We start from the raw sequence: 15,902 nt of genomic DNA on the forward strand, positions 1-15,902 counted from the left end.
AATTGTGAGAGGGAAGTGGGTAATATTAATTTTACCGTCACAAAACTTGCTAACGGGTATGAATAAGGCTTCAAATAATTGACAAAGATAAAAGAAAATAGTAATTAATTATGACGATAGAAGGGAGGGAGAGAGAGAGAGAGATAGTTGTCCATTGAGATCCCCTGCTCCAATCGATTTCTCTCTCGAAAAAAAAAAAAAAAAAAGAGCGCAGATCGAAGGCTCTCACTAAGGTATTTTTTAAAACTAATTAATCAGTCGTTAGGGTTTTAGGCAGTCTTTCTCATTCAGTCTATTCTGCTTCGTTCATAATCTCTCTAGAAGCCTTAACTGAGTGTTTTTCTGTTTGAGAGTCGAATCGTCTTTGACTGTTATTTTCTAGATCCAAACCTCTTCTTCTTCTCCCTTTATTGTTTTTCTCTTTTTTTTTTTTTTCGTTTGTTCTATCTATGTTGTGCTTGACTATATAAATGTATTTTTTATTTTGTCTCAGGTTCGGTTGCTTGAGTTGAGTTCGTTCATTGTTGCCCTAAAACATGGTAAACTATCTCTCACTTGATTTAGTAGATTAAAGGAATTCTTTTGAGCTTCATTATCAGGTGTTTCCTTTTTCTTGTTTAGGTTCATTATTTATTGCTTTATTGATATGGTTAATTCTGTCAATTGCAGCTTCCCCTTTCTCTTCTTAAGACTGCACAAGGCCACCCCATGGTAAGGGATCAAGTATATCCTATAGTATTCGTTACATTTATCTGAAATTTCTGTTGCTGTGGACTTTGTTTTACCACTCTTGTGTTGTTGATGCAGCTTGTAATTCATTGGTGATTGTATGTTGTAACAGTTGGTTGAACTTAAAGTCAGGGATTTAATTGCAAGTTAGTTAAAAATTCAAGAATTTATTTATTGCTTGCTTAAAAAATAAAAATAAAAAAGGGACCGGCTTAGCGTGGTCAAACCTAGCAGCTTATGTCTCAAGGGTCACGAGTCACTTCTCGCATGTAAGCTAACCTGATAAACCATCACCTTGCTTCACTCTCACTTCTCAACTACACAGATGGAATAATAAGCTCATAAGCTTACTTCAGTTGGAAAACCTTTCTCTTTGAATTCAGAACTGGGATTTTTTCCACTGTAAAGTTGTTACTTCGTATCTGTCGATGATGCTGGTTTGCAATGTTTTACACCTCGCACTCCACCTGTTTGATTACATGCTTGACAAAACATTTCCTTCTTTTATTTTGAATTTGATCCGTATCAACTATAGCTGTCTGCTTTGTGTATCTCTTCAGGTATCATTAAATGTCATGTTGTTTACTACTTGAAAGAAAGTGAGAAAGGAACTGGCAATAATGGCCACAAAAACTCTCTTTAAATGGTCCAAAAAGATCACACCTTCTCAAGTAGAGCAGCTAATTCGTGCAGAGAAGGACATAGAGAAAGCTAAACTTGTGTTTGATTCTGCCACTGCAGAGTATTCTCATGGTTTTAAGCATGATAATAGCACATTTAGTGCCATTATCTCTAAGTTACTCTCCGCGAATCAATTTACACTAGTAGAGGATATGCTAAATAGAATGAAGCAAGAAAAATGCAATATCACTGAAGATATATTCCTTTCTATTTGCAGAGCCTATGGTAGAGTTCATAGGCCATTAGATTCCATCAGGGTTTTTCATAAAATGAAAGATTTTGAATGCAAAGCTACCCAAAAGTCTTACATCACTGTTTTTGCTATTCTTGTTGAAGAGAATCGGTTAAAGGATGCAATGAGATTTTATCAGCACATGAGAGAAATGGGTATTTCAGCTAGTGTTGTTTCTCTTAATGTTCTAATTAAAGCCCTTTGTAAGAATAGTTCGACTATTGATGCTGCTTTTAGGATATTCAATGAGATGCCTAATCGTGGGTGTAATCCAGATTCATATACATATGGGACTTTGATTAATGGATTGTGTCGGTTCGGGAAGATATGGGAGGCAAAGGAATTATTTATAGAGATGGAAACAAAAGGTTGTTCACCATCTGTTGTTACGTACAGTTGTTTAATACATGGTTTGTCTCGGGCAAAGAATATGGATGAAGCTATGAGATTGTTTCATGATATGAAGAGCAAAGGCATTGAGCCAAATGTATTTACTTATAGTTCCTTAATGGATGGTCTTTGCAAAGATGGGCGTTCTTCACAAGCCTTGGAGCTACTCAAGATGATGAAAAGCAAGCGCCATAAGCCTAATTTGATAACTTACAGTACCCTAATTAATGGTTGTTGTAAAGAAGGAAAACTTCCTCTAGCTGTTGAGATGCTTGACAAGATGAAGCTTCAAGGAATAAAACCTGATGCAGGGCTATATGGGAAGATCATAAATGGTTTGTGTGAAAATTGTAAGCTTCAGGAGGCCGCAAACTTCCTTGATGAGATGGTACTTGCAGGCATCTCACCAAATAGATTAACGTGGAGCCTACATGTCAGGACTAATAATATTGTCGTCCAAGGCCTTTGCAGTAGTGGCGATCCGAATCGAGCCTTTCAATTGTATTTAAGTATGCGCACTAGAGGTATCTCGGTTGAAATTGAAACTTTTGATTCTTTAGTGAAATGTTTTTGTAATAAAGGGGACTTGCACAAAGCTATTCGTCTTGTTGATGAGATGGTGCTGGATGGATGTGTTCCTGACCAACTGACATGGACTGTAGTGCTCTGTGGTTTCTTGGACAGAAGAAAGGTGTGGGAAGCATCAGAGTTGCTAGCGATTGAGTTGTTAAGCATATAAGTCTAGCATGTCATAGAACTTAGAGTGCATTTTTCATCTGAAAGCATACATTCCAATTTCATCTCAGTGAGTGAAATATATGCACTGGCTCTTACATGATGTGTTTTTAATAAATGAAGTACACCATTTTATTTACAATTGTTTAGCAGATATCTGTCCATTTTGTCTTTGCCATCGTGATCTGTGATGACTCCTCGGAATGCTAATAATTGTTTTTAGGTTATATACAAAGCTACAATAAGCAGTACAGGTATGTATTGTAACTTTATTGTGCAACTTTCTTTTTCATGGGTCAAAAACACAGGATGTATCTTTCATCCTTTCATCTTACATAAATAGTCCTTTCATTCTTCTTCTTTTTTTCCGAAGGGCAAGGTGGATAATTTGTGCGCGTGACTTTAATAATTGATCAACTGAAGTGGATTTTATGGTGATGTTAATTGATTAATTGGTAGACAACAAAGAATGTTTATATAACAGAAACCCTTATAAAAAATAAGTATTACAAGTTACAGAATCTCAGTTGTAATAGAAGGGATGGGGACATTTGCCAGTTGCAAGTGCCATTAGCACAGATTTTACTATTTGTGCAGTGAGGAGTGCTAGTAACTATACATGCTAATTTACTATGAGAGGGAAGCCAAGTCCATGGCACTTGATAGGGAAAGCCAGGAACAGTGCATTGAAAAAGCAAGAAATTCCATCTGGCAATGCCATGAGGATCCAATGAACTTGAGTTGTTTGCATCTGATAGAAGCAAGCCACAACAATCATATTAGATATGCAACCGATGCAAACATAAGGAGAGTCATTAATGTTTGCAAGAAATCCACGCCTAAAGCTTGTTACTCCGCTGCATCTTCATTAGAGAGTTGTTCAGGCCCATCAATGACCCACAGTAAATGACAAAAGCTGGTAAGAAGGGCAGTTCTCGTGGGTAAATGGTTGGACAGGTTTTTGTGCATTTTAACGGCTTGTTAACGTGGCCTTTAGAGGTCTTTGGATCTGTTTCAGAATCAGAAAAAGATTCGTCATTTAAGACAGAGAATTGATTCAATCTCGAATTATCACCTTGAAATTGAATTGAATTTTCAAAGTTATACTATTGATTTTAACAGCTTCTAGATCCAAATGTCCCTTTATTGTTTTTTTCTTTTTTTTTTCCCGTTTGTTCTATCTATGTTGTGCTTGACTATATAAATGTATTTTTAATTTTGTCTCAGGTTCAGTTGCTTGAGTTGAGTTCGTTCTTTGTTGCCCTAAAACATGGTAAACTATCTCTCACTTGATTTAGTAGATTAAAGGAATTCTTTTGAGCTTCATTATCAGGTGTTTTCTTTTTCTTATTTAGGTTCATTATTTATTGCTTTATTGATATGGTTAATTCACATCAATTCTGACTTCCCTTTCTCTTCTTAAGACTGCACAAGGCCACCCCATGATAAGGGATCAAGTATATCCTATAGTATTCGTTACATTTATCTGAAATTTCTGTTGTTGTGGACTTTGTTTTACCACTCTTGTGTTGTGGATGCAGCTTGTAATTCATGGGTGATTGTATGTTGTAACAGTTGTTGATGCAGCTTGTAATTCAAAAGAGAAGCTGAAATCAATAGTATAACTTCGAAAATTTAATTCAATTTCAAGGTGATAATTCGAGATTGAATCAATTCTTTCAGTCTTAAATGACAAATCTTTTACTGATTCTGAAACATATTCAAATACCTCTAAAGGCCACGTTAACAAGCCGTTAAAATGCACAAAAACCTGTTCAACCATTTATCCACAAGAACTGCCCTTCTTACCAGCTTTTGTCATTTACTGTAGGTCATTGATGGGCCTGAACAACTCTTTGATGAAGATGCAGCGAAGTAACAAGCTTTAGGCGTGGATTTCTTGCAAACATTAATGACTCTCCTTGTGTTTGCATCGGTTGCAATATCTAATGTGATTGTTGTGGCTTGCTTCTATCAGATGCAAACAACTTAAGTTCATTGGATCCTTATGGCATTGCCAGATGGAATTTCTTGCTTTTTCAATGCACTGTTCCTGGCTTTCCCTATCAAGGGCCATGGACTTGGCTTCCCTCTCATAGTAAATTAGCATGTATAGTTACTAGCACTCCTCACTGCATAAATCGTAAAGTCTGTGCTAGTTGATATGCATCATTTTATACATATTTACATGCCTAATTGCTTATATTTTTGTGAATAGTTATCTCGTTTTATGGCAGAATCACCTTTGTTTTGGTTCCTTTCACGTTTCAGGTCATTATCGAGGGACATTATTAATAATCAAGGGAAATACGCGCAATTACGGGCTAGAATCCATCAAACTGAGCAAGACTAGCATTCCAAGGTTGAGCATGGCCTGGACTCCGGCCATGCTGAACCATCAAATAGTTGCCCTTCAAGAGTGCCATTTTGGCACGGTTTCCGAAGCCACCACGACCCGTGGTGGCTCAGCACCGGCTAGGGCACGGCCTGGAAGAATTCGCAAGTTGCGGAATGCAGAGGTCCAGCGTGGCCTGGACTCCGCCCGTGCTGAAGGAATTATATAAGGCAAAAACGATTTGCTGAATTAAGGTTCGAATTTCTGACTTGATTTCACATATACAAGCTTAGACCATCTTTTTCCAGACTTCAATACTCGACCTTAGAAGATCATTTCATCTATTAAATGAAGGATTGCAACTGTTTTAACATCAAATTGAAAATCAAGACAAGGTTTGGGAGCATTCAAGAGGCAAATTAGGGTTTACTATTTTGAATTTGGAATTTAGGGTTTCTCATCCAACTTGAAGAAAAATGGTGCACATGCCTTTAATTTAATTCTTTATTTTGTGTTGTTATTAGTATGAGCAACTAAATTTGTCAAACCCATTAAGGTTCTTAAGTTGGATTGATTTTAATGTTTATGAGATTTTGATTATCAATGCTTGTCTCTTTTTGCTTTCATTATTAATAAGAAATCACTTTATTTATCAGACGTTGTGAGTTGTGTGGTATTCAGATTGCTTCATGTAATTGAGAAATTCATTTAGTAATTGGAAATTTGAATAGTAAGAACTGGTTAATAATCACTTAAAGATAAGGGTAATTGACTAGTGGGATTAAGAATTAACAAAGCTTAATATAGGCGGGTTAAACTTTAATGCTAATTGAATAACTGATTGTTAGGAAGAGATTCCAACTTTAGGTTATTAGGTTTAGGAATTCGGTTATCTTGAGAGGGAGATCTAATTTAGTTAAGAATTCATCCACGGGTAATTTAGCCGTCCACCACGGCTTTCGAGGCTACCATAGGCTGCATCACCAGGCCGTGCCGGTCACCACGCCCATGCCCGAGCCCGTGATGGAGATGCATGTAAAGCACAAGGTAAATTCAGTCGTCCACCACGGCTTCCGAAGGCACCACGGGCAGCAACACCAGGCTGTGTTGACCAGCACGGCCATGCCCTCACCCGTGACGGATGGGCGCCAGAATGAAGCTTCAGGGTTCAGCATAGGCCGAGTTCTAGCCGTGCTGACCAGCACTGCCTTACCCTCGCCCGTGCTGACCTTCATGACTATAAAAGGAGGCCTTTTCAAAATTTTCCTATCTTTCCCTCTCTAAGCTCCAAGGTGCTGTTTTCTTCATTGTCTCTAATTTTTCTTACCTGTCTCCGCAACTTCAAGTAAGTCTCTTTGCCTTTTGCTTTTATTTGATTAAATTTGATTTTTCTTTTATGCATTCATTTTCTTTAGGACATTTCGACATGCTTTGGTAGTTTACTTTGTTACATTGTTTCAATTTGACTTCGATTAAGATTTAGTTAAAACTAGTTGCTATGTTTATATGAATTCGACTAACGAAATGATAAGTGTGGGGTTTGGCAGCAATAAAATTTATTTATGGCATTTTATTATGAACAATTGTTAGCATAAATTTGCTTTATTTGGTGCACGATAAAGTAGGGTAGAATGTAATTGTGAATTAGTTTTATGTAGGAGATTGAGGCTTTAATCTTAGTGTTAATTCTAAAGTTTTCTATTAGTCGAATTATAGTCGTTATGCTGTTTAATTTTTCGGTATAATTTATGATTAACTTGATTTCATGTTCGAATACTAATGATTCATTGCATTAAGTAATATGAGGGACCGCGATCAATCACATCGAAAGCAACCGTAACGCGTCGCTACCAGCAAGCGCCTGCGTGGCGAAGGAACATCTTCCTCCACTTCACCTTCATCAGCACTAGTACCATCACCTCCACCGCAACAGCAACTAGTTCGAGTACAAAGAGCACCAGCTACGAATCCACCCGCACCTGGTCGTCATCCATTATGGACATTTCCGAATGCAGATAACGAGAGCCGGTTTCAAGTTATGAGATAGAAGCAAGTGATGGCTAGACATTGCATCAACTTCGTATCCCTGGAAAGAGTAGGGTTGGCTCAGGATGTGTGTGCCTTGTTTGAAACTCTGCCATACGCACGATTCTTCGATATTATTGAGTCAACCTACCGCGAGCTTATAATTGAATTCCTCAGCACCTTTCTACAACAACAGATCACAAACTGGCATCAGCTTGATGCAGTTTATTTCAGACTTAGGGGAAGGGAGTTCTCAATATCAGTTCCACAATTCGGCATGCATTTGAGATTATGGACTGAGCAGGAGATCTCGGGTGAAGAATATCAGGGATGCATCTACATCAACCCAATCTCGTACGACACCATGTGGGATTCATGCCGGAATCATACTACCTCAGCAGGTCTAAGGCGTCTAGCCTTCCGGATCATCTCCGCTATCTCCATACTTTATTAGCTTACACGATTATAGGTAGGGAAGATAGTTTTGGAGCGGTAACACAGACCGATGTCTTCATCCTTTGGGCTATACAACATCGCAAGAAGCTTGACTTGGGATATCTGTTGGCTCGTCAAAGCCGTTCATTTATAGTAAACGCCCAGAAGAAGATGTACTGCTGTTTTGGCCCGTATGTCATTAGGTTAGCCAAGAGACTGGATGTATTGGATGACTGTCTGTCAGAGCTTTCACAGATTGGTGATATGATACCACTAGGGATTAGACAGATGATCAACAGTGTAGATGATCATAGCTACTCGACACCCACATGGCATAAAGTACAGGCTCGTAAACGCAATAGTCAGGGAGGCTAGAGATGTAGCAGCTAGAGGAGCCCAAGACCCGACGGTTGAGATTCCAGATGTTAGGATTCCTAACCCAGCCAGAGTGTTTATGCCTACATTTGGAGCTTCATCTTTTTATTCTGCAAGGACATCGAGTGCCCAGATTAGTGCTTTGGCTGACCGACTAGATCGAGTCTGCGATTTATAGCAGCAACACTATACTGAGTTTGCGCAACAGAGAAAAGAGTTTGGGCAGTTTCAAGAGGAGAATAGGGCCCAGTTTCAAGGTTTAAACGATATGCTCCAGCAGCTTATGTATGGGCTGGAGAGGCAGGCCACCCAGACAGACCTAATGGCAGAGCAGATTAAAAAGATGATGGAGACCGGAGCACAAAATCAGTGGTTCATCGATGAAATGGAGTTCGATCTTGCAGGATGCTTCACGAATCCTGTGCCACCACCACCGCCCCCTCCTTCAGTGACTTCCCCTACTCCTCATCCTCCAGCAGATCCGGCCAGTGAGGATGCACCTTCGGCAAACTACCAGTAGTGAAAGAAAAATTTGTGCTATTTTTCTTTTTCCTTTTCCTTTATATTTTCCTTCTTTATTTTATTTTATTTTATTTTATTTTTGCATTTTCAATTTTATGTTATTTTCTTTCATTGTTAATTTATTTTAATATAACACTTTGTTTTGCCATCTTGATATGTACATTTAGTATGATCTTCAATGATTATGATGTGCTAGTTATGTGCTATGCCCAGTTTTAATTTTTCTAACACTGTGGACAGTGTTATACTTAAGTGTGAGTTAGGTATCTGTGGCTATATCCCTTAATTGTTTAAAGGCAATGATAATGGACTATTCTGAGGATGTTAGGACCTAGGGTTTTCATGACATTCAAATTTATTTTATTCTTTCGTAATTAATGACTTAATCACACACTAGTACTTGATTGTCCTTCTCTATCTTTTGTTCTTGAAAGCAATTTCACTGTATTCAATATATCAATTTGGCCGAGTTAAACTGGTGTTACTTGAGTTCCTTGCAAATTTACAACCTTTGACTGTGAACTTTGATTATGTCAATCTCATATTCAATTTATGTGATGATTCAATTGATAAGTCTGGGAACCAATTGTAAATTTTAACCACTTCAAACGTGAGTTTTTGAACCAAAATTGAGCATCCATTGCATATTATGCTCATGACCTTTCTTGTTTAAGTGTGCGTTGTACTTTCGTTTCCAGAACTTGCTCTGTAATGCTTATTGAGGTTACATGAATTTTTGAATACCATTAGATGATTTGGGCAACTTAGGATTTCACCACATCTAGCCAAAAGCCTACTCTCTATTTCCATTAGTCAGCCAGTTTGAGTTTTAACCTTTTCTTTATAATTTATACCTAATCACTACACATACATCATTCTATACATTTTTCTTTCCTTTCACCCTGTATACTGAGTAATTATGTGTTATGCTTCTTCATTTATGGAATCATAGTGCCTAACGTCGTTCTTAATTCACTTAGTCTTTTTAGTCATTCTTTGATGCTCCCTTCAATCCAAATTGGGTATTTATTCTTATTATTTATGTCACTAACCACAACAACCCCTATATAAGCTGTTGTAATACATATACATATACATAATATATATCAAAAAAAAGAGAAAAAGGAAGAAAAAAAAATTACGACTTACTTCTTAACTCTTAGCTCTTCTAAATTTAACTCTTATGAGCATCCTTTACTTCAAATAAGGCTTAGTGAGTATTTTTGTTGTTTTAGCACTCAGTTCCTGAAGCATTCATTTCAAATAAATGCATGATTTTTCAATATACTTTACACCTCTATCCAAATATTCTTACCTTTACCTCAGCCACATTTCACCCTTGAAAAGACCCTTTGATTTTGGTATTCAATTATTCGCGGTAGCGAATATGAGATTTATGAGCAAGCTTATGGTAAAGAGGTTTTGTGCAGCTACAGTGAGGGAATTTTCTTATTTACTTGAAAACACTGTGAGTGATTTGAGAGATTCCTGTGAGGCAATGGTTCTTAGTCTTTAATGTTGAATTGTTATATAAGTTGTGCTTCGAGATGGTATTATTATAGTTCTTCCTTAAAGGTGTATAACTTGTTAGTTACTTGAGTTTCATCCTTTATATGTTGTATAAGGTTGAGTTGTGAACTTTAGCATGGATTCCGAGGGGTGATTGTTGCTTGTGCATGTATTGAGTTATTGATTGCTTGAGGACAAGCAAAAGCTTAAGTGTGGGGTGATTTGATATGCATCATTTTATACATATTTACATGCCCAATTGTTTACATTTTTGTGCATAGTTATCTCGTTTTATGCCAGAATCACCTGTGGTTTGGTTCCTTTCACGTTTCAGGTCATTATTGAGGGACATTATCAATAATCAAGGAAAATACGCGCAATTACGGACCAGAATCTATCAAATTGAGCAAGGACTAGCATTCCAAGGTTGAGCACGGCCTGGACTCCGGTCGTGCTGAACCATCAATAGTTTCCCTTCAAGAGTGCCATTTTGGCACGATTTTCGAAGCCACCACGGCCAGTGGTGGCTCAGCACCGGCTAGGGCACGGCCTGGAAGAAGTCACGAGTTACGGAATGCGGAGGTCCAGCGCAGCCTGGACTCCGCTCGTGCTGAAGGAATTATATAAGGCAAAAACGATTTGCTGAATTAGGGTTCGATTTTCTGACTTGATTTCACATATACAAGCTTAGACCATCTTCTTCCAGACTTCAATACTCGACCTTAGAAGATCATTTCATCTATTAAAGGAAGGATTACAATTGTTTTAACATCAAATTGAAAATCAAGACAAGATTTGGAAGCATTCAAGAGGCAAATTAGGGTTTACTATTCTGAATTGGGAATTTAGGGTTTCTCATCCAACTTGAAGAAAAAGGGTGTACATGCCTTTAATTTACTTTTCTGAATCTATTCTTTACTTTGTGTTGCTTATTAGTATGAGTAACTAAATTTATCAAACCCATTGGGGTTCTTAAGTTGTTGGATTGATTTTAATGTTTATGAAATTTTAATTACCAATGCTTGTCTCTTCTTGCTTGCATTATTAATAAGAAATCACTTTATTTATGAGATGTTGTGAGTTGTGGTATTCAGATTGCTTCATGTAATTGAGAAATTCATTTAGTAATTGGAAATTTGAATAGCAAGAACTGGTTAATAATCACTTAAAGATAAGGTAATTGACTAGCAGGATTAAAAATTAACAAAGCTTAATAGAGGCGGGTTAAACCTTAATGCTAATCGAATAATCGATCGTTAGGAAGAGATTCCAACTTTAGGTTATTAGGTTTAGGAATTCGGTTATCTCGAGAGGGAGATCGAATTCAGTTAAAAATTCATCCACGGGTAATTGCAATTGATAGTCAATATAATTTCTATCTTCACTAAAATCCAACTAGCTTAGGTCCCCTAGGGTTTGCTTTTTCCTTCGAGAGTTTTCCTAAATCCTTTCAGATTAGTTGACAGTTAGTTAATTGTTTGTTCATATTTAATCATAGCATAATACTTCATCGATTTTGTTTAGGTTAGATAATATAAGACGCTGCAGTAGGTCCATGATCACCCTTTCCCGAGAATACGATCTTGATACTCACCATTTGTGTTAGTCTGCATCAATAGATTCACTGCCTTAGATTTTAGCTACACAAAAAGCTTATCACTAGTGGCACTTGCAACTAGCAAATGTCCTCGTCCCTTCTATTGCAACTGAGTTTCTGTAACTTATAATACTTCTTTTTGGTAAGAGGTTTCTATTATATAAATATTCTTTGTTGTCTGCCAATTAATCAATTAACATCACCATAAAATCCACTTCAATTGATCAATTATTAAAGTCACGCACACAAATTATCCACCTTGCCCTTCGGAAAAAAAGAAGAATAAAAGGACTATTTATGTTAGATGAAAGGATAAAAGTTACATCCTGTGTTTTTAACCCATGAAAAAGAAAGTTGCACAATAAAGTTACAATACATACCTATAATGCTTATTGTAGCTTTGTATATAACCTGAAAACAATTATTAGCATTCCGAGGAGTCATCACAGATCATGATGGCAAAGACAAAATGGACAGATATCTGCTAAACAATTGTAAATGAAATGGTGTATTTCATATATTAAAAAGAAAATCATCATGTAAGAGCCAGTGCATATATTTCACTCACTGAGATGAAATTGGAATGTATGCTTTCAGATGAAAAATGCACTTTCAAGTTCTATGACATGCTAGACTTATATGCTTAACAACTCAATCGCTAGCAACTCTGATGCTTCCTACACCTTTCTTCTGTCCAAGAAACCACAGAGCACTATAGTCCATGTCAGTTGGTCAGGAACACATCCATCCAGCACCATCTCATCAACAAGACGAATAGCTTTGTACAGGTCCCCTTTATTAAATAAAAATTTCACTAAAGAATCAAAAGTTTCAATTTCAACTGAGATACCTTTAGTGCGCAAACTTAAATACAATTGAAAGGCTCGATTCGGATCACCACTACTGCAAAGGCCTTGGACGACAATATTATTAGTCCTGACATGTAGGCTCCATGTTAATCTATTTGGTGAGATGCCTGCAAGTACCATCTCATCAAGGAAGTTTGCGGCCTCCTGAAGCTTAGAATTTTCACACAAGCCATTTATGATCTTCCCATATAGCCCTGCATCAGGTTTTATTCCTTGAAGCTTCATCTTGTCAAGCATCTCAACAACTAGAGAAAGTTTTCCTTCTTTACAACAGCCATTAATTAGGGTATTGTAAGTTATCAAATTAGGCTTATGGCGCTTGTTTTTCATCATCTTGAGTAGCTCCAAGGCTTGTGAAGAACACCCATCTTTGCAAAGACCATCCATTAAGGAACTATAAGTAAATACATTTGGCTCAATGCCTTTGCTCTTCATATCATGAAACAATCTCATAACTTCATCTATATTCTTTGTCCGAGACAAACCATGTATTAAACAACTGTACGTAACAACAGATGGTGAACAACCTTTTGTTTCCATCTCTATAAATAATTCCTTTACCTCCCATATTTTCCCGAACCGACACAAACCATTAATCAAAGATTTTTCTTTAAAATAAATATATTTTTTTGATATGCTGATATGTGTGAAATTGTGAGAGAGAAGTGGGTAATATTAATTTTACCGTCACAAAACTTGCTAACGGGTATGAATAAGGCTTCAAATAATTGACAAAGATAAAAGAAAATAGTAATTAATTATGACAATAGAAGGGAGGGAGAGAGAGAGAGAGAGAGATAGTTGTCCATTGAGATCCCCTGCTCCAATCGATTTCTCTCTCGAAAAGAAAAAAAAAAGAAAGAAAAAGAGCGAAGATCGAAGGCTCTCACTAAGGTATTTTTTAAAACTAAATAATCAGTCGTTAGGGTTTTAGTCAGTCTTTCTCATTCAGTCTATTCTGCTTCGTTCATAATCTCTCTAGAAGCCTTAACTGAGTGTTTTTCTGTTTGAGAGTCGAATCGTCTGACTGTTATTTTCTAGATCCAAACCTCTTCTTCTTCTCCCTTTATTGTTTTTCTCTTCTTCTTTTTTTTTTCCGTTTGTTCTATCTATGTTGTGCTTGACTATATAAATGTATTTTTTATTTTGTCTCAGGTTCGGTTGCTTGAGTTGAGTTCGTTCTTTGTCGCCCTAAAACATGGTAAACTATCTCTCACTTGATTTAGTAGATTAAAGGAATTCTTTTGAGCTTCATTATCAGGTGTTTCCTTTTTCTTGTTTAGGTTCATTATTTATTGCTTTATTGATATGGTTAATTCTGTCAATTGCAGCTTCCCCTTTCTCTTCTTAAGACTGCACAAGGCCATCCCATGGTAAGGGATCAAGTATATCCTATAGTATTCGTTACATTTATCTGAAATTTCTGTTGCTGTGGACTTTGTTTTACCACTCGTGTTGTTGATGCAGCTTGTAATTCATGGGTGATTGTATGTTGTAACAGTTGGTTGAACTTAAAAATGGAGAGACTTACAATGGACATTTGGTCAATTGTGATACTTGGATGAACATTCATCTCCGTGAAGTCATCTGTACCTCTAAGGTGCCCTTATCTCTTCATTTGCTTTTCTTTTTTGGTACAGATTTATTTGACTACTGATTATGTTTACTTGGGGGTTTAACCTAGGATGGAGATAGATTTTGGAGAATGCCTGAATGCTATATACGCGGGAATACTATTAAGTATCTCCGAGTACCTGATGAGGTAATTGCTGTCTGTGTTGAGTTTTCTCCTTCTGTGTAAACATGTTGCAAAAACTAGTCCTTATAATTAACTCTGCTTGCTTCAAAAGAGGGTGCTTGTGCAGCATTGGTTGCATGCAAGACTCATCTTGGTTCCGTAAACTTCCAAGTTTAATATGGTTGTAAAGTTGATTCTTCTAGGAGATTTTGATGATAATCTGACATTGTTGTGTTATATCTCTAATTGCTAAATGGTTTGTGCCCCCTTTCATGCTTAAGTGGCTTACTCTGTGCTATAACTTTTGCGTTTCAGGTGATCGATAAAGTTCAGGAAGAAACCAAGAGCCGTTCAGGTATGCTTACTTGCTTATTGATATTCAATGGTTGGCTATTATGTTATTGGTATGAATTAGGAGATGGCTCCTAAATCCCACTTTTTTTTTAACAACTATTATGCGTTAGATTAAGATGAGAGCTTTTAGCTCTGTTATCTCTGTGTGCTTATTCTTATGCTGATTATATGTATTGCAATTCCTTTTTTTTCTTATTTGATAATTTTTATTCAAATTTTGGTTTTAACGAGTTATCTCTTCTGTTTTCTTTTTCTTTTTTTTTTTGGCTTTGCACACTTAGTAAAAGCAAAACCTTGTGATGTTGCTGCTTAATTGCTCGATTGATTTTTCTCCCTTTCTGTTGTTTACATATTTTAAAAAGCAAGATCTTGCATTTTTGGTGGTTAACTTGTTTAGTCGACTCTTTTCAGACCGGAAGCCACCTGGCGTAGGCCGGGGAAGAGGAAGAGGCCGAGAAGATGGTGGAAGGCCAGTGAAAGGAATTGGGCGTGGTCTGGATGATGGAAGTGCTAAGGCCGCAGGTGGACGGGGCAGAGGTGGTTCAGGTGGAAAGCCAGGTGGAAACAGAGGTATATAGATCACCACTGAAAAAGAAAATAAAAGATAGTAGGTATGCTTTGATGTATACTGAATTAATTTCCTCATACTGGTCATTTTGCTTTTGTTGGCAGGCGCAGGGAGAGGCAGGGGCTGATGCAAGAGATGGGTACCCAATCATTTTGGGCCTGTCTGCTACTTTTAGATGCATTTTGTGCCCAACTTTTATGTGAAATGTTATTTGCTGAGATTTGAATGGCTGTGGTTTAGTTTTGTTGTTCAAGTGGAGGTGATCTTAGTAAAATTACTGAACTGAAGATGTATTTGTTTGTATTGGGATTTTTTGATTTTGAACTTCTGTAATATATACTAGTATCTCTCTGGTTGACCTCTTTCAAGTCCAGTTTTTTCAATCTTGAGATAACAATCAGTCATTTTGTCACTCTTTCCTTAAATATTTATAAGCTGATTGGCGGTTATGATAACTTCCTTCGACTCTGTTGCATCCAAAATCATCTGATTTTAGCTATTAGTAATTTGCTTTTAATCATCTTTCTGTTAAATTTGAGATACAATTCCAAATTATTTGATGTTCTACTTTCCATTGGCCATCGCTGCAGTAGAAAACCTGGTCATTGGTCGTGTTCGGTTCTGGTTCATTCCATTCTGAACTGGGTTTTATAAGAATAAATTTAAAAAGAAATCTTTATATAGATGGCATGGTACCCTTGCAATCTTTTGAGGCTGACTGGCAACCTTGGGCTGCTATTCATCCTTTAAACAACTTTAATTATTTTTATTGTATGTGTGGTCGAACTGGAACTAGTTTGGCAATTCC

At 37.0% G+C, this 15,902-nt stretch overlaps 2 protein-coding genes, 1 long non-coding RNA gene and 1 pseudogene across 4 annotated transcripts; 3 read left to right on the forward strand and 1 right to left on the reverse strand.

Annotated features, from left to right (window-relative positions):
• Positions 1-179: 179 nt before the first annotated feature.
• Positions 180-2,909, forward strand: LOC8259842 (pentatricopeptide repeat-containing protein At5g46100). The gene is made up of 4 exons (XM_048378146.1): positions 180-233; positions 494-539; positions 670-711; positions 1,290-2,909. Exon 4 carries the CDS (start codon positions 1,350-1,352, stop codon positions 2,769-2,771), a length of 1,422 nt encoding a protein of 473 aa, XP_048234103.1. The 5' UTR covers positions 180-233; positions 494-539; positions 670-711; positions 1,290-1,349; the 3' UTR covers positions 2,772-2,909.
• Positions 185-15,462, forward strand: LOC8259846 (sm-like protein LSM4). 2 transcript variants are annotated; one of them, XM_048378164.1, is made up of 10 exons: positions 185-233; positions 494-539; positions 670-711; positions 3,995-4,040; positions 13,766-13,807; positions 13,936-14,034; positions 14,119-14,196; positions 14,488-14,527; positions 14,938-15,096; positions 15,199-15,462. In XM_048378164.1, exons 4-10 carry the CDS (start codon positions 4,038-4,040, stop codon positions 15,219-15,221), a joined length of 444 nt encoding a protein of 147 aa, XP_048234121.1. In that variant the 5' UTR covers positions 185-233; positions 494-539; positions 670-711; positions 3,995-4,037; the 3' UTR covers positions 15,222-15,462. The 2 variants fall into 2 exon arrangements, with proteins under 2 accessions (XP_048234121.1, XP_002523061.1); XM_002523015.4 differs by lacking the exons at positions 185-233; positions 494-539; positions 670-711; positions 3,995-4,040 and adding exons at positions 13,188-13,328; positions 13,590-13,635.
• Positions 4,181-9,082, forward strand: LOC112535492. The gene is made up of 4 exons (XR_007217047.1): positions 4,181-4,418; positions 4,599-4,877; positions 5,039-5,356; positions 6,046-9,082. It is a non-coding gene; the product is annotated as an uncharacterized LOC112535492 (long non-coding RNA).
• On the reverse strand, positions 12,105-13,243 carry LOC107261568 (annotated as a pseudogene).
• Positions 15,463-15,902: the final 440 nt, after the last annotated feature.

The sequence above is a fragment of the Ricinus communis genome, chromosome 1, assembly GCF_019578655.1.
Source record: "Ricinus communis isolate WT05 ecotype wild-type chromosome 1, ASM1957865v1, whole genome shotgun sequence".
NCBI lineage: Eukaryota > Viridiplantae > Streptophyta > Magnoliopsida > Malpighiales > Euphorbiaceae > Ricinus > Ricinus communis.

Excerpts from the sequence above, each read along its gene's own strand:
- LOC8259842 (XM_048378146.1), top strand. The coding sequence starts at position 1,350 with ATGGCCACAAAAACTCTCTTTAAATGGTCCAAAAAGATCACACCTTCT.
- LOC8259846 (XM_048378164.1), top strand. Across the intron at positions 14,035-14,118 it reads AAGTCATCTGTACCTCTAAG|GATGGAGATAGATTTTGGAG; the intron begins GTGCCCTTATCT and ends GGTTTAACCTAG. Across the intron at positions 15,097-15,198 it reads AAAGCCAGGTGGAAACAGAG|GCGCAGGGAGAGGCAGGGGC; the intron begins GTATATAGATCA and ends TTTTGTTGGCAG.